We start from the raw sequence: 26,958 nt of genomic DNA on the forward strand, positions 1-26,958 counted from the left end.
TATTTGTTAGGTTTTTGATACAGGAAACAAGTTTGTAAGATTTGCTACTCCATTATCTGCTTAGAGATAAAAACAGATGCTCACATGTTCATAAAAAGTATTTGCAAATGGAATTAGATCAAGACAGCTTTATTTTTAATTTTCATTAAAATGCTTTTTCATTCTAATTTTCAAAATTTTGTCTTCTTTTATATTTTTGTGATTTAAAAGTACTATCACGTTCAAGTTTTATAACATTTTACTATGGACTTACTGGGGATTCTCAGATGGTGCTAGTGGTAAAGAACATGCGTGCCAATGTAGGAGACACAAAAGATGCGAGTTTTATCCCTAGGGTTCTGATTGCTGGGTCAGGAAAATCCCCTGGAGGAGGGCATGGCAACCCACTCCAGTATTCCTACCTGGAGAATCCCATGGACAAAGGAGCCTGGCAGGCTGTAGTCCATACGGTTGCCCAGAGTCGGACTTATTAATATGGGTATTTGCAACATCTTTTGCGTAAAATATACAGTCTTCTTTTATGGAAAAAGGCAGCATAATTAGATATGTAATCAAGGGCAGCACATAAGAGTATTTGCTCCTAAGTCTAAAATAGCATGACAATATTTACAGAATCAAATCCAAATGTTTTCCCTCTGGTTTGGAATGAGCAGTTTAAATTTCTCACTGTCCCCTTCTTTTTTTATTTTTTATTTTTTTATTTTTTTAAATTTTTATTTTTACTTTATTTTACTTTACAATATTGTATTGGTTTTGCCATACATTGACATGAATCCACCACGGGTGTACATGCGATCCCAAGCATGAACCCCCCTCCCACCTCCCTCCCCACAACATCCCTCTGGGTCATCCCCATGCACCAGCCCCAAGCATGCTGTATCCTGCATCGGACACAGACTGGCGATTCGATTCTTACATGATAGTATACATGTTTCAATGCCATTCTCCCAAATCATACCACCCTCTCCCTCTCCCTCTGAGTCCAAAGGTTCGCTATCCAACATTATACTACATCAACTGGAGTCTTTCTAGCAGAAAGAATAATCACTGAATTATTTGCAACAATTAAACATATATACTTATTTAATCCTCAATAAGGAGAAAAAGCACAATCATTTTGAGTCTTTACCAAAGTTTGGAAGTGAGGAGTCCCAGTAGTATGAAATCCATCTTTTTTTAGATTCTATCAGATATACATTTTAAAAAAACATAGTTCTACTAATTAAATATATCTTATTCCCATATTTGTTAAGCTTTCTGTCATCTATTTTTGTACTTTGACTTAGGACTTATTAGTCATTCAACTCAAAGCACAAACACATTCCCTCCAAAAGACAAGTATTATTTATTTCCACAGGTGTTTGCATTCATTGATCTTGATATATTTTGTTAATATAATCTCGAATTTGCTCTTATAGAATTTTTACATGTACATTCATTAGTAGAAAAATAGCTATTAATTTACATACATAGCCATTAATTGATTTTGGAATCATAAGTGATGATGTTCATAAAATTAGATGAAAGTTTTCAAACTTTTTCTATTTTTCAGAAAGTATTTGCCTACATTTGAAATTGGGTCTCAGGTGGCACTAGTGGCAAAGAACCTGGCTGCCAGTGCAGGAATAATGAGACTTGACTTCGACCCCTGGGTCAAGAAGACCCCCTGCAGTAGGAAATGGCAAGCCACTCCAGTGTTCTTGCCTGGAGAATCACAGGGACAGAGAAGCCTGGTGGGCTACAGTCCATGGGGTCACAAAGAATTGGACACAACTGAAGCAAATTAGTCAATATTTGAAATTAGCTGATCTTTAAAAATTGGTAGAAGTCACCTTCCGGCCCTGGAATACATGGGAAAGGAGGTCTTTCAGCATAATAAAATTTTGAATGTATTCAGCTATGCAAGTATTACATTTCTTCTTGCAAAAATGTTAGCATTTTATATTTATTCATCTAGGAATTTACATGTACATTTTAAATGTACCAGTGACTTGTTGCTCATAATAACTTATTTTGTTAAATTCCTGTTATGACTATTAGCTCTCTTTTAATTAAACATTTTAAAATTGGAGTCTTTTTATTCTTAGTCTTTCTCAAAGGCTATTTATCAGTCTTTTCAAATAACTGAATAATTTTTTTCTATTTTATTGTTGTCTTCACCAACTTTTATAATACTCTCTTTCTTACAGTGATGTTTTGCTTTTTCAATAACTTCTTGAATTTTTGTTGCTAGTGTTCTGTCTTTCTGGAAAAAATGCATGTAAAGCTCTGAATCTACCTCAGCTATTACACTGGCATATGTGTCTTCATTATTATTATTGCTTTATATATTTTATTATTTCTTAGTAACTAAAGAGTTATTAGGAAATGTTTTATGTATTTTCCAAACATAGGAATTGTTTAACCATTTATTTAAACATTTATTAAAATACATTGAAGCATTTGCTATCAGTAATTTTTTGCCTACATTATTCTTTCAGTTGGAAAATTTATTTATTACAATTGTTTTCTTTCTATTGAGTGGATTAAATTTAGTTTCTGTTATCTACTATATGCCAGATAACAATTTTAGGTAATCATGCATGTTATTTTAATTTGAATTATTCCCCAAATTCTTCAAATAAGGAAACTTGCAGGTTAAAGAACTTAATTTTATAGACAATTGACAGACCACTGGGCTTCCCAGGTAGCTCAGTGCATAAAGAAATTGCCTGCAATGCAGGAGACAGAAGTTCAGTCCCTGAGTTGGGCAGATCCCCTGGAGGAGGGCAAGGCAACCTGCTCCAGTATTCTTGCCTGGAGAATCCCATGGACAGAGGAGCCTGGCGGGTACAGTGTATGGGGTCACAAAGAGTTGGGCATGACTGGAGCAACTGAGCACGCATGTACAGATGAACCACTAGGAATTTAAACTTGAATATTCTTATTCTGTGCCTCCCTGGTGGCTCAGATGGTAAAGTGTCTGCCTGCAATGCAGGAGACCTGGGTTCGATCCCTGGATCAGAAAGTTCCTCTGGAGAAGGAAATGTCAACCCACTCCATTTGCCATTTCTATCTTGCCTGGAAAATCCTATGGATGGAGGAGCCTTTCTTTTCTTTCTTTCTATTCTTATTCTGTAGCACATGTTAAGTTATGAATACATTTAGGGAGTGTCTAGCTCAGTACAGTATTATGGGGTGGGAGAGGAAAATCCTCCCTCAAGATTCAATGCTGAATTTTAAGAAAAGCACTAGAAGGGTTCTGAGAGAGACCTTCTTCTCCCCAACTATGCATCCCTTGTCTCCATTATTCTGACACTTGGCTATTCTAGCTTTTGCTGAGCTCCTTCAAAAATTATAGCTTTCTTTTTTTGGGATGTTAGACACAATTTGTGTAACATATTAGAGTAAACACAGGTTCATGCCTTGGCTTCTCCAAATATTAACTGTGTAAATACAAGCAACAGTTATTCCCTTTCAGTAAAAAAATATATAAAAAAAATAATAGTGTGCCATTCTATTGTGAGAATCTGAGAAAATAGTATGTGTGGAAACTTCTATTCTGGTCTAAATGCCATTATTTATGACTGGGCTATGCACAAATTGAGATTAAATATGTTAAGTCAAGGCAGAAATGGGATTGCAATTAGGGTCACTCAGTACACGGGGTCAGATTTTGAGGGGAGGAATCAACACGGTGTTGCTAAAAATGTGTCTGCTCTTTCATGTGACATGTGTGTCCAAAGAAGGGCTTCCCAGGTGGCACCAGGGCTGAAGAACCTGCCTGCCAATGCAGGAGACATTAAGAGACGCAAGTTCAATCCCTGACTTGGGAAGATCCCCTGGGGGAGGGCATGGCAACCCACTCCAGTATTCTTGTCTGGGAAATCCCACAGACAGAGGAGCCTGGCGGGCTACAGTCAGTCCATAGAGTTGCACAGAGTCAGACATGACTGAAGTGACTTAGCACACACATATGTCCAAAGAGCTAGACACGAGGGTGCACTGTAGGTTTAGGTTAGCAGTGAGTGCTGCCATGGCATAACAGAGAAGAATAAAGGTGCTCATCTTTACTGGTGGGCTGGACAGATAACAGTGAATTTATTAACAGGAAATAAATCTGCACCTTAGAAAATCAAGTCATTATTACACAGACTGTCTCCAGGAAGCAGTTACTCCAGATGACAGACAGGGCTAAGTTTCAGAGGCAAAATTCTATACTCTAATTCAGATTATTCAAGGAAGCCTTGCAAAAGAAAGGCAGGCATTTCTGCCAGTTCTCAAAGGGGCTGGGGTCCCAGGTAATCAACCTGACAAACAGGCTGTATGTCCCAGAGCCTGCTGAAATCATTCAAACTGGCCAATCCTAGACCAGCTTACCTCGCTTAACCCTTTCCTTCCCATGGAAACCACAACAGAGGCTCTTGTCCACAGTTTCCCCACCTTCATTTGCCCTGGGACTGACCTGGGGCTTCCCTGCATGATCCCTGGTCATGTGGCATGTCACCCTTCTTGGCAACTGTGGGAAATAACGATCTTTCCAAATGTAGTCACTTCCTGATCTTTTGCTCTTGTGTGCTCATGCTGAGTTGCTTTAGTCGTGTCCACCTCTTCACAACCCCATGGACTGTAGGCCACCTGGCTCCTCTGTCCATGGGACTCTCCAGGCAAGAATACTGGAGTGGACGGCCATGCCCTCTTCCAGGGGATCTTCTTGACCCAAGGATAGAAGTGCCTCCTGTGGCTTCCATACTGTAGGTGGATTCTTTACTACTGAGCCACCGGGGAAGCCCTTCTGTTGGTCTTACTATACCTTAAAATTTTAATTAATAGACTATACTTTAAAAAAGACTCAGGTCCTCAAATAAAACAAAAGCTTCAATCCCCATAAATTGTACATAAAGGGGGAACAGGTAGAAATCTAGTTTTCAGCACGACTATACAGACCACTCTCCCTCCTGCTTATGGGGAATATTAGTTATGAAAATTGAAATACGAAGGTCAAGTGAACACCATTTTGAGAGAGAAAATCTGGAGAGAAGATTGATTCTTAAACCTTGGGGTGTATCAGGATCACCTGTGGAGATGATTGAGTAGGCAGATGATGTAACCCCACCCTTGAGAGACATCTATTCAGTGGTTGTAGGGTATGGCTTAGGGTTCTGTATAGCTTAACTTAGTTCAAGGTCACATCCCAAAATTCAAGGGCTGCTGATATGAGGCCTGACACCAGCACTCTTGGCCTCAGTTTCTCATTCATAAATAAGGGTTGGGAATTAGTAGACCCCTAAGAAGCAAATACGTATTAGTTTTGGAATGAATGCTGATGAAGCATGTTTTATAATCTTGGTGATGGTGTTTTATTTACTGTATTTTCGTTTTGATTTGTTAGTGGTGTGTTTGTTCAATAGTGATTTGGGGGGAAAAAATAAATGAACAACTCTTCAGCTCCAAAGCAAAGGACACAAAAAAGAAACACTTACAGTAGCCTCTTGTTTTTCTGCTTTGTCAGCTGTCTCCTTAAGCTGACTTTCCAGGGCCTCCTGGAGAGCCTTCATTTGTTCTCTTGTTTAGGACAAAACAGAGAAGAAAAGAGAGACATAATATAACTCTGTACACTATGAAATAAGATTTCATGCACATATACACTTAGGAAACATAACTGGAATGTATGCAGACACAGTTAAATATACAGGAAGCGTCTCAGGATTCTGGTAAAGACTACTGTCTCCCATGGAAGCTCAAAAAGCAAGCTGTGTTTAAGAGAAATTGCCTTGCTATTGTGTCTCATAAGAATTCCACTGTGAGAGCTGCATAATGTGTCAAATCATATCAATAAAATAATTAAGAGTTGGAAAGCTAATTTTAGTGACAGCATGCTAGAGTGTGAACATGCTGTTCAGGAAAAAAAAAAAAGTTATCATTAACTTGCTGATAGGATAAAATCATCATTCCCTTGGAAACCCCAGCTGACTAATTCTAAAGCATTATGTTTTAGACATCTTGTGTAAGGTCCGAGACTTTTTGTAAAAACAAAGAGAAAAAAAAGACTTATTTCTAATGTGAAAGCTCATTTATTGGGGATAATAAAAAACACGTCTGCACACATATACACATTGTGTCTCAAGCTCACTAGGATTTACGGACCCTGTCTCACATTAAAAATTAAATACTTTCATAAATATGCATTTCCTTCAAAGGTTTAGGATTTTCTCAATTATGACAGATTTTATTACCTTTCTGTGCCTTCATTTGATCATCTAAGCTATCACTCCAGACAGCAGATAGCAGCATATGAGTGAAGTGTGTGTGTCAAGTGTGGTAGTGTGTTAAGCATGGCTAGAGGACTAAACTCCTTCAAAGCAACAGCAACGACCAAATGAAAACCTAGCGTACAAACTAAAATTCCCAGGCTAGTGCCAAAAGATAACTTCTGGAACAAAAATATTTTCTTGGTGTGTAAGCACAATAGGGAGACTATGGAATAGAAGAGTATACTCTGAGACTCATTTTTATCCATCTATAAAATGGGCACAATGACAGAACTGCCTCCTAGATTTGTAGGGGAGGTTTAGAAGACAATAAGGCATGCAAAATGCTTGGGAAACAATCACTTAATACACATGAGATTATCGCCATAACCACTGGTGCCACTAGAGGTCCCTGCGTTCATTCTGTGACTAGCACATCCTGCACCACCCCAAGCTGCTCTTTCACACAGGAGAACCTAACGACGCCTCCAGTTTTCTTATCTAGAAACTCCTAGGTCACTCTTTCAGTTTTAGGACTATCCATGAAAGTCTATACGATCGTTGGAATCAATCTGGATGTTATCAAAGTAAAACATAATAGGAACAAGTTATAAAATAATTACAGTCACTTTGGTTCTTGGATGATTTATGCGTGATAGGGTCAAACTTCAATATGCTTTCGTTTAAAGTGGATTTTAAATCTCAGTTTCCATTACAGCCTCAAATAGGTTTCATTTACTAAAACTGTTTATTAGAATGAAGTGTCACACGTCCTGACTGTGCTAAGTCGCTTCAGTCGTGTCTGACTCTTTGCGACCCTATGGACTGTGGCCCGCCAGGCTCCTCTGCCCATGGGATTCTCCAGGCGAGAATACTGGAGTGGGTTGCCATTTTCTTCTCCAGGGGGTCTTCCCGACCCAAGGATTGAACCCTCATCTCTTAAGTTTCCTGCATTAGCAGGCGGGTTCTTTACCATTAGGCGCAACCTGGCAAGCCCCAAAAGTGCCACACACAGACACTTAAAATCTGCATTTCCATGACTGCTTCTGATATTTTTCACAAAGAACACTTGTGACATAATATAATATGAATGTCTACCTATATTGTAGGCTTATAGTACACCAGGCACTCAATAAACTTCACATCAAATTGTAGTATCTTATTGCAAATGGAAAACTGATACATAAAGAGGAGGTGGAACTGTGTTCTGGACCATGTGTGTTCAAATTCTAGAGAGTCATTATACTACCTCTATTGAGGGAGAGAGACAGAGAGAAAAAGAAGGACAGAAGGATCCACGCTCTATTCCAAAGATTCAACAAGTATTGAATAAAAATACAACAGCACTATCATGTGCTGTGTGCTTAGTCGCTCAGTCGTGTCTGACTCTTTGTGACCCCATGGACTGTTAGGCGGCCAGACTCCTCTGTCTATGGGGATTCTCCATGTGAGAATCTTGGAGTGGGTTGTCATATCCCCCTCCAGGGAATCTTCTCAACCCAGGTATCAAACCCAGGTCTCTGCCTTTGTAGGAGGATTCTTTACCATCTGAGCCACCAAGGAAGCCCAAGAATACTGGAGTGGGTAGCTTATCCCTTCTCTAGGGGATCTTCCTGACCCAGAAATCGAACCACGATCTCCTGCATTGCAGGCATATTTTTTACCAGCTGAGCTATCAGGGAAACCCTAGGACTCCTATATTTCCAACTAAAAACTTTTATATTAAAATCTTATAATAATTATTCATTACTTCTGGATTTTTAAATTCTCATTTTTATTTTAAAGTGATCCATGTTTTAAATTATAAAATATAAATTTTATAAAATCCAATATATATACATATATATTCAAAAATACCCACATACTTACATCTATAGGCAATGGGGAGTAAGAAAAAAAAAGTAAATTCAAAAGCTGTTAACAAAAACTGGAGAAACAGAGAATTCTGCACATTTTCATGGCAAGGAAAGCTATCCACCAGAATGGCAAAGCAGTCCTTTTGAAACATTTGAATATCTCCATCTCCTCTTAGGTTTCTCAAACTTATTGCTGCACATTCTCACTGCTCTCATGCTTTAGGTGGCCCCAAACCCCCCAAACTTGGTGAGTTTTACTCCAATGAGAAAATTCTTGCTGACTTGCTCAAGGACCATCCCAGTCCACCAAGTGTGATTTGCACGGGATAGAGCTCCTCTAGGTCCCTATTTGGCACTGAACTGAAGCTTAAATTCTAAAGAACTGTGACAGGCTTCTCCGATGCTGAGTATATTTTAGCATAGCATTGCATGGTTACAAGGAATTTTAAAAAGCAGCTCTTTCACACATCTTCCATTTCCAATTATAAACATAAAAATGCCTCACCCTACAGGAAGGTATTTTTTTTGAATTGTTACCAGCCCATATTGCGGTAACATCACAGAAAGAAATCTTGCTGCTATCCCAGGCATTCCTTTCCTTTTCAGAGAACTCAATATAGTGAAATCCATTAGTACACAGAGTCCAAAACTGCTTTCTCAGAATCTCTATCCAGCAACCATTCTAGAGCGTAAAATATATCATTCCTTTTTATTTTCAAGACAGCATGCGCGCTAAGTGGCTTCAGTTGTGTCTGACTCTGTGCAACCCTATGGATGGTAGCCCACCGGGCTCCTCTGTCCATGGGATTCACTAGGCAAGAATACTGGAGTGGGTTGCCATTTCCTTCTCCAAACTTCAGAGTGCTCTTCTATCCCTCAGGGTCTCTATTTTGTGGAGAGACCTCACACGGTATGGCTTAAAAGTCTCTCCATCAACTTGAGGATCCTTTTATGAATATTGCCTAGGCTGTCTAAATATTTCTGTAAATGTAAAAATCAAAAGTCAGTGCAACTTTCTCTCTCTCATGTAAAATTCTGTGTGCATGTGTGCACACCCACACACATTCCTTTTTCTGTATCTCTTGGCGGAAAGACATGCTGCTCTACCTGGTTATTTATGGCCACCTCATATCCTCTGAATTTACTTACTTATAATCTAGTACAGCTAAACAGAGATTTCATTAGTTGCTTCTTGGCACACAATTCCAAGAGGGAAATTCTAATCAATTCAGTTTTTTGTTTTTTTTTTTTTTTTGGTGGCCACCTTGAGCTAATTAACTGTATCCAGTGATATCAGAGTCAGATAAAAAGTAGTCTAGAGACCACTTCTCTAGGGAAGGGCCAGGTGGTAATCCCAGAGGACAAAGAATTACTGAATCGGGTATATACCTAGATGGCATCTGCAATTTATTATAATCTTTCCAGCTCTGATAATACTTCTAAATTTGCAATCAGTTAATACTATTTATAGTCTGAGAAGGTTTTTCTCTTCTACTATTTATCAATCTCTCTTATTTTGGAAATGAGATACATAGCCTCTTTCACGTTCAGATAATCATAATTTTTATATATCTCTAATGAAACAGAAAAAAAAACATATCAAATGCATTATACTTTTGAGAAATCACCTATTGGTAGGTGATTTATTTGAATTTTCCATTCTGACTTTGTGCATTACGTAAGTTATACATTTTAAGCAAATTTTATAATTTTGGATGAAACTTGAAAAGCATAATTCCAAAATATTTGCTCCATTTAATCCATTCATTTAAAGACTTGGTCCATCATCTGCCATTCATATACCATGCCAAATATACAGATGATGACCTGAAATTCTTCACAACTCTAGTCACATTTTTCCTTGTTTACATGGATATTTTGAGTGTCATGTAGAAACAGCCTTAGATAACTTAAGAAAATAGCAGCAAACTAAAGGAATCCGTTTTTCCTTTTCCATATCATGCATAAGCCTGTCTCTTCATCTGTGTGTCTTGTGCAATAAGAAACACTGACGCTGTTGCTTTCCCTCCATGGTGCTCACTGATGAGATCACTCTGTCCTCTTCTCTAGGCCCCCTTTTCTCAACCTGGTCTATATCTCTTTCTTTCTGCCTTGAATGATGTTGTCAGAATAATTCCCCTAAAATGCATTTTAAATTATATCATCCTTTTTCAGAGTTACCTAAATGAGCCTTCTGTTGAAGTCCACTTTCAGCCAACTTTCAAGAATGGCCCCTGTCTACACGTGACAGCCTCATTTTCTAATCTTTCCTGACTCACTCTGTCCTCTTCAGTCAACGCAATCCCCTCACTGGTGTTGCACATGGATTATGCAGAAGTCATTTCTATTTTTATGTTTTTGCTTATTACCTTTTCCAAACGTGGGAGAGTCTGCAAAGCTAATAACTTTCAATGACACTTGGTCTGTTTTAATTAGCTATTCCTATTGAAAATGTGGTTTATAATTGTCCACTAACTCAGTGAACCACAAATGCTTATGTGTTTTAAAAGGTGGACTGTTTCAAATCAGTAAAATAGTTTAAAATTAAGTACTTTTGAAAATATGCTAGACCTATATTTTACATGAGATCTTTTTAATATTGGACTCTAGAGAGAATTTAATGTTCAAGAAATAAAGATTTCATTGAAATAATGAAAAGAGTCAAGATGAGATGCTTGATTTGATATTTTTAACATGTCATTGCCTCAATGACATGAGGTTTCTGGGTCAAGAGGCAGAGACAGTGGAGAAGATACAAGATGGTAAGAAGAGGGTACATAGTGTAGTGTCTGTCAACTTCTTAAACTGCTTTCTGCTTTGCATAGGTAAACTAACTTGAAAGGGTATTACTATAGGTAAAATACAGCAGAGCAAATTCCAATTTAATACAACTCTCAGCAACTTGCTTAAGCATTTTGAGCAATAATATCCCATTTATTGAATGGGGACAATAATAACTACTCTATAATTGTGGTATTGAAACAAAAAATGTATGTATATATATAAACCAGCAGAGCCTCTAATAAATGTATAACAAATAACAAAGGCTAGCTCTTTTTTACCTTATAATACCTTGGCTTTTTTGTGTGTTTGTTAGATAAGCAATTTCAAGTCATACAGTTTTGTTTTTTTTTTTAAATACTAGGTATAAATCTAGCTCATACTTCACTTCCTTCAAAAATAAACAAGGTAACAGTAATAAAAAATGTTCTAATTCTACTATGCTATTAATAAAATTACCCCATTCCTTACCAACCCAATTATCACCAGGATCAAGTTGTGATACTATTAAAAATGGCCCACTATGTCAAAGCTGTTGGATCTGTATATTGATGGGCAGACTTATGGCTCCATCTTATAAGATAATAGAGGAACATACTCCAGATCCTTAATAGCTGAATTGAGATCTGCATATAGGCATGGTCACTATTAGCATCACCCATCACCAGGGAACATACTAGAATTACAGAATCTCAAGTGCCACCCTATATATATATATATATGTATATATATAGTGATTTGAGCAAGATTCTCATATATTAAAATGTAAATAAGGTTATAAAGAAATGAATGCATTTAAAATAAACTAATTCATGTGAAGTTGCTGAATGAATTTTGGCAATGGAAAAAAAGAACTGAGAAAATAAAAGAACACAGCCTTACCTTTGTTTCTGACCTATTTCCAGAAGCTTCTGAACATCAGTTTTAGCAGATATCTCATCGTTTTTCAAATTCTGATAAGAAAATTGGGAAAAGGAAGTCTTATTGAGGTGATAGATTGAAGCTGACTTTACTGTTGTGTTTATGGCACAAGGTGTGCCCTGAAATAAGAATGCGCAAATGAGGCTATGCTGGTCCCCTTGGCTCTCAGGACACACAGTTTATGACACCAACTAGTGAAAGTGCTACACAGTGAGTGAAAGGGAATGAACTGAGTTTCAGTCTTTAGAGGTTCAGTGAAAGAGAAAGTACTCTCCAAATATCTAGGTGTCTTTTTAAATAAATATGTCTGTATTTTTGCTTAGTCATTCAATTGTGTCCGACTCTTTGCAACACCATGGACTGTAGCCCATCAGACTTTTGTTCATGGGATTCTCTAGGCAAGAATACTGGAGTGAGTTCCATTCCCTGGTGCAGGGGATCTTCCTGACCCAGGGATTGAATTCCAATCTCCTGCATTGCAGGTGGATTCTTTACCACCTGAGCCACCAGGGTAGCTCCATAATGGAATATAAAATATATTATTTGTTCTTCATTTGAAGTTTTACCATGTTCCCTGCAGGCATGTTAAACTTGTTTTGGCATAGTTTCTACAAACAAAAGGAAGCATAAAAGACCTCTCTAAATAAGCTAAATAATAATACATTCAAAATCAGCGCAGTCAAATGGCAGGCACCTATTTGGTCATGTCTACCTATTATTTATAAGCAATGCATTAGGATACATATAAAAAAAACTAGGACCAGTTCAAATTGTAATGGTACTGTATAGATAGCGCATTAAGGAAAAAAATACCACCTCACTCATAAGTGTTCATTTACTCTGGCAAATTTAGCATTGACAGACTGTGAATCAAAACAGAGAACTCCACTGAGCTTTTCTCATTAGGTAAGCTGTCTTGTTAAGCTTTACATAAGAACTTTCTTATTTATACCCAATAAACTATTTAATGTGGTAAGAGATCCTTCTTGATATTAAAAGCTGAAATAGAGACAATAATACTGTTTGTAGGAAGAGCAACTATGGCAAGTAAAACATTAACAATAACAAGAATGGCAAATACTTCGTTTACTTAATATTTACTTAACATCAAAGGCATGGTGTCTGCCTTCACCAATTTTTCATCCTAAAGCTAGGAACAATTTTCATACAGTAAGTTAAGTGTTCTGATAGGCATGTGGTATAGTGAACTTCACAAAAGAATCTTTCCCAAAATGATTGAGGTCATTATTAGGTAATAGCCAATAAAAGATGCTGTGTTTATCGGCAAAGAGTGCATGTATTCAAGCTAAGTCACTTCAGCAATGTCCAATTCTTTGTGACCCCATGGACTGCAGTCTGCCAGGCTCCTCTGTCCATGGAATTCTCCATGCAAGAATGCTAGAGTGAGTTGCCATTTCATTCTGCAGGAGATCTTTCCAATTCAGGGATCGAATGGGAAATCGACCCCACATCTCTTACATCACCTGTGCTGGCAGGTGGTTTCTTTACCACTAGCACCACCTGTGAAGCCCTTGGAAAGAATAGCTTGATAAAGAAAACAGGATAGAAAAGGGTTGAGGGGAAATCACTAACCACCTAATTTACATTTCAAAGTGCATCATGTCCATATGACCGGGGGAAGGTCACAAAATCTGCCTTTCAACTTCCTTGTGTGATAAATTATGGAATTCAGTTCAGTTCAGTCGCTCAGTCGTGTCTGACTCTTTGTGACCCCATGAATCACAGCACGCCAGGCCTCCCTGTCCATCACCAACTCCTGGAGTTCACTGAAATTCACGTCCATTGAGTCAGTGATGCCATCCAGCCATCTCATCCTCTGTCGTCCCCTTCTCCTGCTCCCAAACCTTCCCACAATCAGAGTCTTTTCGACGAGTCAACTCTTCGCATGAGGTAGCCAAAGTACTGGAGTTTCAGCTTTAGCATCATTCCTTCCAAACAAATCGCAGGGCTGATCTCCTTCAGAATGGACTGGTTGGATCTCCTTGCAGTCCAAGGGACTCTCAAGAGTCTTCTCCAACACCACACTTCAAAAGCATCAATTCTTCGGTGCTCAGCCTCCTTCACAGTCCAACTCTCACATCCATACATGACCTACTGGAAAAACCATAGCCTTGTCTAGACAAACCTTAGTCGGCAAAGTAATGTCTCTGCTTTTGAATATGCTATCTAGAATAGTCATAAGTTTTCTTCCAAGGAGTAAGTGTCTTTTAATTTCATGGCTGCAGTCACTATCTGCAGTGATTCTGGAGCCCAAAAAATAAAGTCTGACACTGTTTCCACTGTTTCTCCATCTATTTCCCATGAAGTGATGGGACTGGATGCCATGATCTTCGTTTTCTGAATGTTAAGCATTAAGCCAACTTTTTCACTCTCCTCTTTCACTTTCATCAGGAGGCTCTTTAGTTCTTCTTCACTTTCTGCCATAAGGGTGGTGTCATCTGCATATCTGAGGTTATTGATATTTCTCCCAACAATCTTGATTCCAGCTTGTGTTTCTTTCAGTCCAGCATTTCTCATGATGTATTCTGCATATAAGTTAAATAAGCAGGGTGACAATATACAGCCTTGACGCACTCCTTTTCCTATTTGGAACCAGTCTGTTGTTCCATGTCCAGTTCTAACGGTTGCTTCCTGACCTGCATACAGATTTCTCAAGAGGCAGGTCAGGTGGTCTGGGATTCCCATCTCTTGAAGAATTCTCCGAAGTTCATTGTAATCCACACAGTCAAAGGCTTTGGCATAGTCAATAAAGCAGAAATAGATGTTTTTCTGGAACTCTCTTGGTTTTTCCATGATCCAGTGGATGTTGGTAATTTGATCTCTGGTTCCTCTGCCTTTTCTAAAACCAGCTTGAACATCAGGACATTCGCGGTTCACGTATTGCTGGAGCCTGGCTTGGAGAATTCTGAGCATTACTTTACTAGCATGTGAGATGCGTGCAATTGTGCAGTAGTTTGAGCATTCTTTTGCATTGCCTTTCTTTGGGATTGGAATGAAAACTGACCTTTTCCAGTCCTGTGGCCACTGCTGAGTTTTCCAAATTGGCTGGCATATTGAGTGCAGCACTTTCACAGCATCATCTTTCAGGATTTGAAATAGCTCAACTGGAATTCCATCACCTCCACTAGCTTTGTTCATAGTGATGCTTTCTAAGGCCTACTTGACTTCACATTCCAGGATGTCTGGCTCTAGGTGAGTGATCACACCATTGTGATTATCCAGGTCGTGAAAATCTTTTTTGTACAGTTCTTCCATGTATTCTTGCCACCTCTTCTTAATATCTTCTGCTTGTGTTAGGTCCATACCATTTCTGTCCTTTATCGAGCCCATCTTTGCATGAAATGTTCCCTTGGTATTTCTAATTTTCTTGAAGAGATCTCTAGTCTTCCCCATTCTGTTCTTTTCCTCTATTTCTTTGTATTGATCACTGAAGAAGGTTTTCTTTTCTCTTCTTGCCATTCTTTGGAACTAGCATTCAGATGCCTATCTCTTTCCTTTTCTCCTTTGCTTTTCGCTTCTCTTCTTTTCACAGCTATTTGTAAGGCCTCCCCAGACAGCCATTTTGCTTTTTTGCATTTCTTTTCCATGGGGATGGTCTTGATCCCTGTCTCCTGTACAATGTCATGAACCTCATTCCATAGTTCATTAGGCACTCTGTCTATCAGATTTAGGCCCTTAAATCTATTTCTCACTTCCACTGTATAATCATAAGGGATTTGATTTAGGTCATACCTGAATGGTCTAGTGGTTTTCCCTACTTTCTTCAATTTAAGCCTGAATTTGGCAATAAGGAGTTCATGATCTGAGCCACAGTCAGCTCCCGGTCTTGTTTTTGTTGACTGTATAGAGCTTCTCCATCTTTGGCTGCAAAGAATATAATCAATCTGATTTCGGTGTTGACCATCTGGTGATGTCCATATGTAGAGTCTTCTCTTGTGTTGTTGGAAGATGGGAATTTGCTCTGACCAGTGCATTTTCTTGGCAAAAGTCTATTAGTCTTTGCCCTGCTTCATTCTGCATTCCAAGGCCAAATTTGCCTGTTACTCCAGGTATTTCTTGACTGCCTACTTTTGCATTCCAGTCCCCTATAATGAAAAGGACATCTTTTTTGTGTAAAACATCTACTTCTGCTTTATTGCCTATGCCAAAGCCTTTGAGTGTGAATCACAACAGACTGTGGAAAATTCTTCAAGAGATGGTAATACCAGACCACCTGACCTGCCTCCTGAGAAATCTATATTCAAGTCAAGAAGCAACAGTTAGAACAGGACGTGGAACAACAGACTGGTTCAAAATCAGGAAAGGAGTACATCAAGGCTGTATTTGTCACCCTGTTTATTTAACTTACATGCAGAGTACATCATGAGAAATGCTGGGCTGGATGAAGCACAAGCTGGAATCAAGATTGCCAGGAGAAATATCAATAACCTCAAATATGCAGATGGTACTACCCTTCCAGCAGAAAATGAAGAAGAATTAAAGAGCTTCTTGATAAAAGTGGAAGAGGAGATTGAAAAAGTTGGCTTAAAGCTCAGCATTCAGAAAACTTAAGATCATGGTACCTGGTCCACTTCATGGCAAACAGATGGAGATACAGTGGAAACAGTAAACAGTAACAGACTTCATTTTTCTGGGCTCCAAAATCACTACAGATGGTGACTGCAGGCATGAAATTAAAAGACAGTTGCTCCTTGGAAGGAAGGTTATGACCAACCTAGACAGCATATTAAAAAGCAGAGACATTACTTTGCCAACAAAGGTCCATGTAGTCAAGGCTACGGTTTTTCCAGTGGTCATGTATGGATGTGAGATTTGGACTATAAAGAAAGCTGAGCGCCAAAGAATTGATGCTTTTGAACTGTGGTGTTGGAGAAGACTCTGTAGTGTTGGAGAGACTCCCTTGGACTGCAAAGAGAGCAAACCAGTCAATCTTCAAGGAAAACAGTCCTGAATATTCATTGGAAAGACTGATGTTGAAGCTGAAACTCCAATACTTTGGCCACCTGATGTGAAGAGCTGACTCACTGGAAAAGACTGTGATGCTGGGAAAGATTGAAGGCGGGAGGAGAAGGGGACAACAGAGGATGAGATGGTTGGATGGCATCACTGACTCAATGGACATGAGTCTGAGTAAACCCCGGGAGCTGGTGATGGACAGGAAGGCCTGGTGTGCTGCAGTCCACAGGGTCGCAAAAAGTTGGACACCACTCAGAGATTGAACCGAACTGAACTAACATTTAGATAAACTGTGGGATTTCAAATTTAGGGCTTCCCGGGTAACTCAAATGGTAAAGAATCTGCCTGCAATTAAGGGAGACCCGGGTTTGATCCCTGAGTCAGGAAGGTCTCCTGGAGAAGGAAATGGCAACATACTCAAGCATTCTTGTCTGCAGAATTCCATAGACAGAGGAGCCTGGTGGGCTATAGTCCATGGAGTTGCAGAGAGTTGGACATGGCTGAACAACTATTACACACAAAATTTAGAAAAGCCACAGAGGACAGTGGAGGATAGGCGGGCCTGGCAAGCTGCAGTATGCGGTTTAAAGACTCAGACACAACTTAACGACTGAACAATAACAGTAGACAGTTATTGGAAAACTCAAAGGGGATAACAGATGTGTGACGTAACTTTGCATAAATATGCTTATTCATTTGGCTCTCTGCTATACTCTGGCATTGTAAAGGAAACCAAAATTAAAAAGTCACCATCTTTTCTTCAAGAAATTGAAAAAGTACAAAAGTATGAGATAAAGAAATATAAAGGTGAAAAGAGTAGGTAGACAGATGGGGGTCTGCAAAGTGTATGCAATTAAAGAGGAGGACAGCACTTAATAAATTATTATTTCCCCAGCAATGGCAGAGAAATGAGATGCGCATCTTGGAAAATAATTTTGATGACTTTGAGGATACTAAAGATTGATATACCTAATAATTAATCAATACAATGTTTATTGACTGATCAGTATTACTAAGCCATTCAGGTGTTATGGTTACAGAGATGAACAAGACTTACAAAGATCATATCTTTATGAAGCCCTACTGGAAAATAAAATATGTACAATTAGCAATATTTACTCATTTATTAGATGTATGCCTTTGGGAAGTTTCCTTGACCTATTTGAATCTTGTTTCCTCATTTCAAAATTATAAAAATGTTATCATAATTTTGTGATGATATTGTTAAGGAGATTTAACAAGAAAAAATTTAAAAATTCACCTTGTACAATGACTGGCACAAAATTATAAAAAATTAACAATTTCAAGTACATTTAGGGATTGACTTGTTACTCTTTTAAAAAGGTTACTCTACACAAAATTATATATTTCTTTCAAATAATTTCCTAGACTGTAATTAGATGTCTTGACAGGCTACAGGTCCAGAGAGACTGAGAACCCTGGAAATATTGTAAAGATTGACCGCTTATGGCATTTCTTTCACGACATGCTTGGAAAATTCTCAGCGCCAGATGTTCTATTCCTCTAAGAAGGTGCAAGTGTCAAATATTCTTTGTTGTCTCGTAAAATTTTTGAATTTCCACTTAATGAAAAGGTACAGTTCTGGCATTAGCTTCCTATGGCAATCAATACACAGTCATTTTTATCCGATAAGTACATCCCTAATGCTCCGTGTATACTTCCACCATAGAACTGTCATTCCAGCACTGTTACCATCATACTGTCTGTCACTGTGTGCTATTGGAGTCTAAGTGACTTTTCTATCTTCATGTACTCAAGACATAATACAGCTTCTGGAATGTGAGCTTGGGTGTTGGCTTCAAAATCGCAGATCTGTCTCCCATCTGTCCTCGTGCTCTTAGTTTCCGAGCCCTTTTCTAACTGTTTTCTTGCCTACAAAATGAGACTAATAACAATCATAGCAAAATTATCATGTGAAAATTAATTTTAAAAAATGAAGAAAGAGTACCTAACACAAGAGACCACACTCAATAAGCTGCAACTGCAGTGGTTAGACACCATCGTGGCTGTCACAGGACTAGAAAGCTAATAACAATGGTGATTATGCAAGGTTCAGAAACTGCTTCTGGGCAATAACTAACAGACCAGCTTTGAGTCAGGTTGCTTGTATTTAAATTCTGGCTTCCTTTGTGACATTCAAGGATGATTCCTCATGTATAACAAGAAAAATCACATTTATGATGTCTATTCTCACTGGTATACTATGAGAATTAAATTCTATAACACATGCAAAGCTTTTGGGGTACACTGTATATTCAATAACTACAATGTTAAAGGAAAATATTAAAATATATTCTCAGCTATTTCAGAAACTTTTCAAGTATAGGTATTGTGTTTGGTTTTTACTTGAGATTTCACTGAATGTTAATATATTTTCACAGATGACACTTTCCTTTGTGAGGATTTACCCACTGTAGTAATGAGGTTTATCAAAGAATTTTCAGAACTATCTTTTGTGGAATTTAAAGTTCTCTCCTAGAGATCATTTATATATTCATTTAAGTCTTGGCCATAATTGCTTTTCATTATTTTGTAATATAAAAAACCCAGGGGTCAAGTTGATCTTAGAAGCTGTGAGAAACTGATGGCTTTGCCAAGCACACAGATTTCTCATTCCTGAATTTGCAAACCCCAGATTCTTAGACTACATTTCAAATGACATTTCTTTTCAAAGCTCATATAATAATAAATAATAACTCCCATGTTCAAGCCCAGGAATATATTCAAAACTGGTAAAAAAAAAAATTGTGGAAGTCTTCATGCATCAATCCACTGAGACAAACTAGGTGATTCCCTATACTTGGCTGCTGAGAAAATTAGTTTTCATCTCACCTGAAGGTTGGTTTTAATTCCATCAAGTTCTCTTGATGTCTTTGTCAGCTGACGGAGGATGGTGCTTCGCTCCTTAAAGACTTGTTTCAGCTGCTTTTCTAGCTCTTCATAGTCCTGTCTAACACAGAAAAAAAAGGCATGAGGGCCTCCCAAATTCTTCACTCAGCTCTAGCCACTCTGGCCATGATCACAAACCCTTGCATTTTTAGCAAAGTTTAGATGAATTGAAACCTTAATTATTAGGATGTTTTATTTGTATTAGTTCATCTAAAAAGGGAAAATTAAGAAAAAAATCAGCTTAAAACCAAGAGTTTGTTTTGCATTGATGACTAGCCAGGCTACAGTTTCCAGAATAACACTGCACATCTTTTGCATCTATAACATAGTTTATCAGATACCACTTGTAAATACAGATATTTTCCATGACATCACCACACTTTTTTCTCAGGTACTTCAAGCTTTACAGCAAGACATTTGATTGGAACCAATGTAGCTCAGAGATTTAGATAGATTCTGACACTAGGAGGCAAACTTGGGTAGAACCAGGACAGAATGGAGGGGTTTTTCTTCACCCTTGGTTTGTAGGAAATGAGGTCCACTGAAAAGGTACCCCTTTTCAAATCTCTACTACTACTAAAGTAGTATTGGACAAAGCAAAATGCCTCTAAAAGTAAGTCAGTCACTATAGTAATTACAGTGAAGTTTGAACAGACTTGTTAACTATTATCATGAAAGAAAGACTTATCCATCATACATACATACATATGTAATTTTTGTTCCTATTTTTCTCATATGGACTTTGCAAGATAACAAGGGAGGTACTTAGTTCTAATTTTGCCAATATAAAAGACGGAGCTCAGAAAAATTTACTATGCTAAGATCTTACGCAAGGAATGAATGAACAAGTAGGGTGTGTATTTGTGTGTGCATCTGTATATGTCACAGCAAGTGTGTAAGTGTGTGGAAAAAATGTAGACAAGGAAATAGTTGTCAGTGCAGCCTAGGAACTACACCTGATAGGGAAAGGTTAAAAATGATTAACTGGCACACACAGGAGGTTAGAGATTAGAGTCATGAACCCAAGGAAGACTTCCTGGTAAAAGTGATACAAGATATACGCACTTTGATCTAGATGTCCATCAACACATGAATGGATAAAGAAGTTGTGATACATCTATACAATGGAAGAATACTCAGCCACAAAAAGGAATGCATTTGAGTCCATGCTAATGATGAACCTAGAGCCCATTATACAGAGTGAAGTAAGGCAGAAAGATAAATATAAATATTGTATACTAACACACATATATAACACACTTTTCACTTTCATGCAGCGGAGAAGGAAATGGCAACCCACTCCAGTATTCTTGCCTGGAGAATCCCAGTGATGGGGGAGCCTGGTGGGCTGCCATCTATGGGGTCGCACAGAGTCGGACACAACTGAAGCGACTTAGCAGTAGCAGCAACATACATATATGAAATCTAGAAAGATAATACTGATGAATTTATTTGCATGGTAGCAATGTAGAAAAAGACATAGAGCACAGACCTATGGACACAGGGGGAGGAGAGAAGGAAGAGTCTGAGATGTATGGAAGAAGTGAAGTGAAGTCACTCAGTCGTGTCCGACTCTTTGCGACCCCAGGGACTGTAGCCTACCAAGCTCCTCAATCTATGGGATTTTCCAGGCAAGACTACTGGAGTGGGGTGCCATTTCCTTCTCCAGGGTATCTTCCCGACCCAGGGATCAAACCCAGATCTCCTGCATTGTAGGCAGACACTTTACAGTCTGAGCTACCTGGAGAGAGTACCAATCTTACAAAACCGTATGTAAAATAGATAGCCAATGGGAAGTTGCTGTAAGACTCAGGGAACTCAAACAGAGGCTCTGTAACAATCTAGAGGGGTGGGATGGGGAGGGAGATAGGAGGGAGGGAACATGGGTGCACCTATGGCTGATTATAGCTGCTGTTTGATAGAAAACAACAAATCTGTAAAGCAATTATCCTTCAAATAAAAAATAACTTAAAATGAGCTTTGAAAGATAAGTAGAATTTAGCTATAGGAAAAGGAAATGCATGTATAAATACTAATAAAAATGAAAATACGTGTATAAAGGTTTGTATACATGTCAGAAGGTTTGGAGGCGGAAATAGTGGGTAAGAAATCTGCTTCTGAAATAAGGATGTGGAGCATATGAGCAAAAGAATGCCAGTCTCTTAACATGGTTAGGAGGATGAGCATTGTTTTGAAAACAAGGAGAAGCAACTGGAGAGTTTTAAGCAGGGACTGACCTGTCGGCTTTATGTTTTGGAAAGACTTCTCTGGCTATAAACTGGGAAATGCACTGGAGGAAGGAAAAATCTGGAGAAAAGTAGGCAGTGGAGGAAGTTACCATTGCAATAATCCAGGGAAAAGACTGTTCGCCTAATTTAGATTCAAAGCACTAGAGACAGAGAAGCTTGGATTGATTTCAGCAAAACATACAAAATTGAATCTATGATATATAATTAAAATTTTTGTATTCTGTGTGTATGTTACAAGGAAAGAGTGGGAAGGAGCTAGTCATTGATGTTGCCAAGCCTCTGGTTTAGGCAACAGTTAAATGCAGCCTTTCACTGAAATAGAGTCCACTGTATAAATAGGTTTTTAGTGAAAATTGGGTTGACACGTTCTGTATTCAACTTATAGGAAAATGGCCCATATTCTCTCTTTAGTTTCTTTGTCTGTAAAAGGCAGTGCTACATGACCTTATGAGATTGTTATGTGTTGCATGGAGCAACTTACATAAAACTTTGAACCCATAGGAGGTAATTCATTTTTTAAAATTATAAAATTTTTATGACTGAGGAATTTGATGAATTTTCCATCTTTCTGCAGAAATATAAAGGAAATGGGTCTACCAGTGAGCTTAGTCATGACTAACAAATGAATGCCATCTACAACAGTTTTCTATTACATTTCTTTGCCTTTTCTCATTTTTTAAAAACACAAGTTTCTAGCACTCTTCGCTTTCTTCTTATTCAAAGGAAATTGGAATGCTCCTGTGTAAGAACCTCAATATTTCTCCCCGGCTTTGAGATTTTCACTGATGAATCAGCCAGTAATAAGACAGCTATTAATGTCCCAGGTTTCCTTTCAATCTCATTAGCAAAGTCAAATAATGAATAGCAAGGCACACAGTCATCTACGTCTAATTATACAACTTTACTTCATGACCTGATTTATCTTTCTGAATATTTGTGACAATAGACACATCTCCAAAATTATTTTAAGTGACCATAATCAGTCACAGTGTTACATTCCAAATATTGACAATGTATTATATGCAAGATGGCCTTCTATATGTTCACTTTTCTAATCTTCAGAACTCTATGAGAAAAGCATTAATATTAATAAGCTCTAGTACTAATTCCATTTTACAGTTGAAGAAACTGAGTCACAGGAATAAAAACTTCCAGTAACATATTAAGGAAGTGTATCAGTCTCCAGTATCCAATGTCTTTGCCACTGCACTGTAGGAACATATTGATTGCCTAGAATTTTGTTATAATTAAAAGTTCACTGTGCCCATCACAGATCTCATTGTGTGCTATTTCTGCCATCACTGTTGCATATATAAGTTTTCAGTATTTGGATTTATTGGCCATTAAATAAAATTATAAATAGCATTCCTTTATTATTACTTTTAATCATCTTTTTGTTGGAGTATAATTGCTTTCCAATGGTCTGTAATCAGCTATGTGTACACATATATCTTCTCCCTCTTGGACCTCCCTCCCACCCGCTCCCCCATCCCAGACCTCTAGGTCATCACAGAGCATGAAGCTCAATCCCCTGTGCTATATAGCAGCTTTCCACTAGCTATCTATTTCACACATATGTGCTACGTCGCTTCAGTCATGTTCGACTCTATGTGACCCTAGGGACCGTAGACCGCCAGGTTCCTCGGTATGTGGAGATTCTCCAGGCAAGAACACTGGATTGGGTTACCATGCCCTTCTCCTGGGGATCTCCCCAACCCAGGGATCGAACCCGAGTCTCCTGCATCTCCTGTACCGCAGACAGATTCTTTACTGCTGAGCCACTGGGGAAGCCCGTCCATTTGACACGGGTAATATGTATATGTCAATCCTAATCCCCCAGTTCATACCACCCTCATCTTCCCTCCCTGTGTCTGAGTCTCCACTGCATGTGTGCTCGCATTCCAGTCGCTTCAGTCATGTCTGACTCTCTGTGACCCTAAGGACTGCAGCCCACCGCCAGGCTCCTCTGTCCATGGGGATTCCACTCCTGCTCTCCAATTAGTTCTACGTGTACCGTTTTCTTAGATTCCACATATATACATTAATATATGATATTTGTTTTTCTCTTTCTGAATCACTTCACTCTGTTTGATGGAATCTAGGTCAATCCATATCACTCAAATGACCCAATTTCATTTCTTGTTATGGCTAACATTCCACTGTATATATGTACCACATTTTCTTTATCCATTAATCTGCCAAATGGCATTTAGATCGCTTCCATGTCCTGGCTATTGTAAATAGTGCTGCAATTAACACTGGGGTACATGTGTCTTTTTGAACTATGGTTTAATTCCATTCTCATATTTGGCCTTCAAGTAACTTCATGAGAAAAAGAGAACCAATTTTAATTCCTTTATTTTCTGACAAATATAATAAGAACCATGAGGATACCATTTATAAGAAAAATAAAGCCAGAAGTGTTAATAATACAACTCCAGATTCAATCTTTCAAAGACATTATAAAAGACAAAACCAGTTACTCTGTAGAAGTAAATTACCTTGACAGAAGCATTTGTTACAATCTTATCAGATTTTCTAACATCTACAAATGAGTGCATCTTCCAATACATGGTTTTTCCCAAGACAAAATGCAAAAAATACAATGCTCATGCAGTCATGTTTTGCAACTGACTTGTCTTGGAGCTCTTTCCATGTCTACACATATTAAAATCTGTTATTCCCATAAAGTAATATATTTTACCACTGGACATTTAAAGTGTTTTCAATTTTTCTTTCTCTCTTGAAAAGTAATGAAGTCCATACACATGGGTAAACATATTTTTCCTAAAATATATGTTCCCATAAGTTGAAATATTTCACTTCAAAGTTGACATGTTAACTTTGATGGGTGCTAGTAAATTGCCTTCCTGTAAACTAGGCTTTGGCTTCCAAGCAGCTCAGGTGTTAAGAATCCACTGCCAATGATCCCTGGGTAGGGAGATCCCCTGGAATAGGAAATGGCAACCCACTCCAATATTCTTGCCTGGGAAGTCCCATGGACTGAGGAGCCTGGCTGGGCTCCAGTGCATGGGGGTCACAAAGAGTTGGACATGACTTAGTGACTAAACAACAATGACAAAGTAGGCTAGTCTGCACTTCTCTTATCAGTGTATTCTGATGGTCTTCTCAACATGTTCTCCTGAAACGGAAATTGCCCTCCCTTCCTTTATATATTTGTTGATATTAAGAGTGAACATTGATACCATCTTTCTGATCTGATTTCCAATCACTTCCTCCCTGTTGGCTCAGATGATAAAGTGTCTGCCTACAATGTGGGAGACCCAGGTTCGATCCCTGGGTCGGGAAGATCTGCTGAAGAAGGAAATGGCAACCCACTCCAATACTCCTGCCTGGAAAATCCCATGGACAGAGGACCCTGGTAGTCTACAATCCATGGGGTCTCAAAGAGTCAGACACGACTGAGTGACTAAACTTTCACTTTTTCACTTCCAGCCTTATATGATTATATTGGGTTGGCAAAAAAGTGCATTCAGGTTTTTCCCTAACATTATATGGAAAACCAGAATGAACTTTTTGGCCAGCCCAACATTTTCATTACTTTAATCAGTACTTTAATGAATACTTATATTTCTTCCTTTATAAGCTATCTGTTTAGGACTTTTGAAAGTGTGAAAGTGAAAGTCACTCAGTTGTGTCCGACTCTTTGCAACTATCCAGTCCATGGGACACTTCCAGGGCAGAATACTGAAGTGGATAGCCATTCCTTACTCCAAGGGATCTTCCCAACCCTGGATTAGAACACAGGTCTCCTTCATTGCAGGCGGATTCTTTACCAACTGAGCCACCAGGGAATATTTTGGGTTAGTGACTGTATAAATTTTCTGGAGCTGCCATAACAAGGTACCACAGGATGGATGGCTCAGAAAACAGACATCTTGGTCTCACAATTCTAGACCCTAGAAATCCAAAATCAGGTTGTTGGTTAACTTCTTATGAGGGCTGTGGGGGGAGGATCTGTTCTAGGGATCTCTCCATGGCTTGAGGATAGCTGTCTTCCTCTTAGGATTCTTCACATTATCTTCTGTGTGTGACTTCATGTCCAAATTTTCCCATTTTAGAAGGACATCAGCCAATCTGATTCAGAGCCCACTCAAATGACCTCATTTTAAGTTGGTATCTTCTGTAAATAACCATCTCTAGATGATGTTACATATGAGGGATTAGGTACTTCCACATATGAATAATGGTTGAACACAATTCAACCCATAACAGTTATCTATTGATTTGCAGATCATTTGTATACTGTTTGGTTTCCAGTTGTTATCATATGGAAAATATTTTCAAAATCTGTTACTGATATTTCATTATCCCTACAATTTTTAAAATAACTATTTAAAATGCATATTCTTTAGAATATATTTGTATTTTCTACACAAATAATCATATATCTGCAAAAAAATGATAGTTTCTCTTTTTGTTTTCAATTCTTAAGTCTTTTACTAAGTTCTTTATCTTACTTTGCTATCAGAACCAGGAACCTATTCTATAATGTTCAATAGAATTGGTGACATAAATATTATTTTCTTTTTCCAGACTGTAGAAACACTATAGACATCCTTTTCTTATTCTATATTGTAAGGGAAAGACCTTTCATTATCACAAATATGGTATTTACTACAGGCTTTTTTAGTCACTTTTTTGTGTGTACGATTAGTAATATTTCTTCCCTAAATTAGTACAATGACATGTAAAAATCGTCTGGTTTGCAGTATCCATTGTGGGGAGGTGTCTACAGATTCAATGTTTTAATATACTTTTAACTATTCAGATATCCTAACTGTCCCTGTGTAAACAATAATAAAACACATTATTTTTAGGAATCTGTTCATTTTATTGTCATTGATTTAGCTCATGATTCTGGGGGTTAGCAATTTTGTCTGAGTGCCACTGGGCAGTTCTCTTCTTGACTGAGTTACTCTTGTTTCTTTGATGAGTTCTTGGTCAACTAAATGACTCTGCCCTGTGACTGATACGATATCATTCGTCAGTGAAGACAACAGGCCCATCCAT

The 26,958-nt window shown here is 38.3% G+C and overlaps 1 protein-coding gene across 2 annotated transcripts in view; it reads right to left on the minus strand.

Moving 5' to 3' along the window:
* The window catches only part of LUZP2 (leucine zipper protein 2), a 535,694-nt gene that overhangs the window by 266,234 nt on the left and 242,502 nt on the right, over positions 1 to 26,958 (minus strand). Inside the window, exons 2-4 of one of the 2 annotated variants that reach the window (XM_013975878.2) lie at positions 19,619 to 19,732; positions 11,750 to 11,820; positions 5,463 to 5,544 (exon numbers count right to left, since the gene is read on the minus strand). In XM_013975878.2, coding sequence (XP_013831332.2) covers positions 5,463 to 5,537 — 75 coding nt within the window. In that variant the 5' untranslated portion in view covers positions 5,538 to 5,544; positions 11,750 to 11,820; positions 19,619 to 19,732. Of the gene's footprint in view, positions 1 to 5,462; positions 5,545 to 11,749; positions 11,821 to 19,618; positions 19,737 to 26,958 lie in introns of both variants that reach the window. The other variant, XM_018043589.1, reaches the window with a different exon arrangement.

The sequence above is a fragment of the Capra hircus genome, chromosome 29 (genome assembly GCF_001704415.2).
Source record: "Capra hircus breed San Clemente chromosome 29, ASM170441v1, whole genome shotgun sequence".
In the NCBI taxonomy this organism is placed as follows: domain Eukaryota; kingdom Metazoa; phylum Chordata; class Mammalia; order Artiodactyla; family Bovidae; genus Capra; species Capra hircus.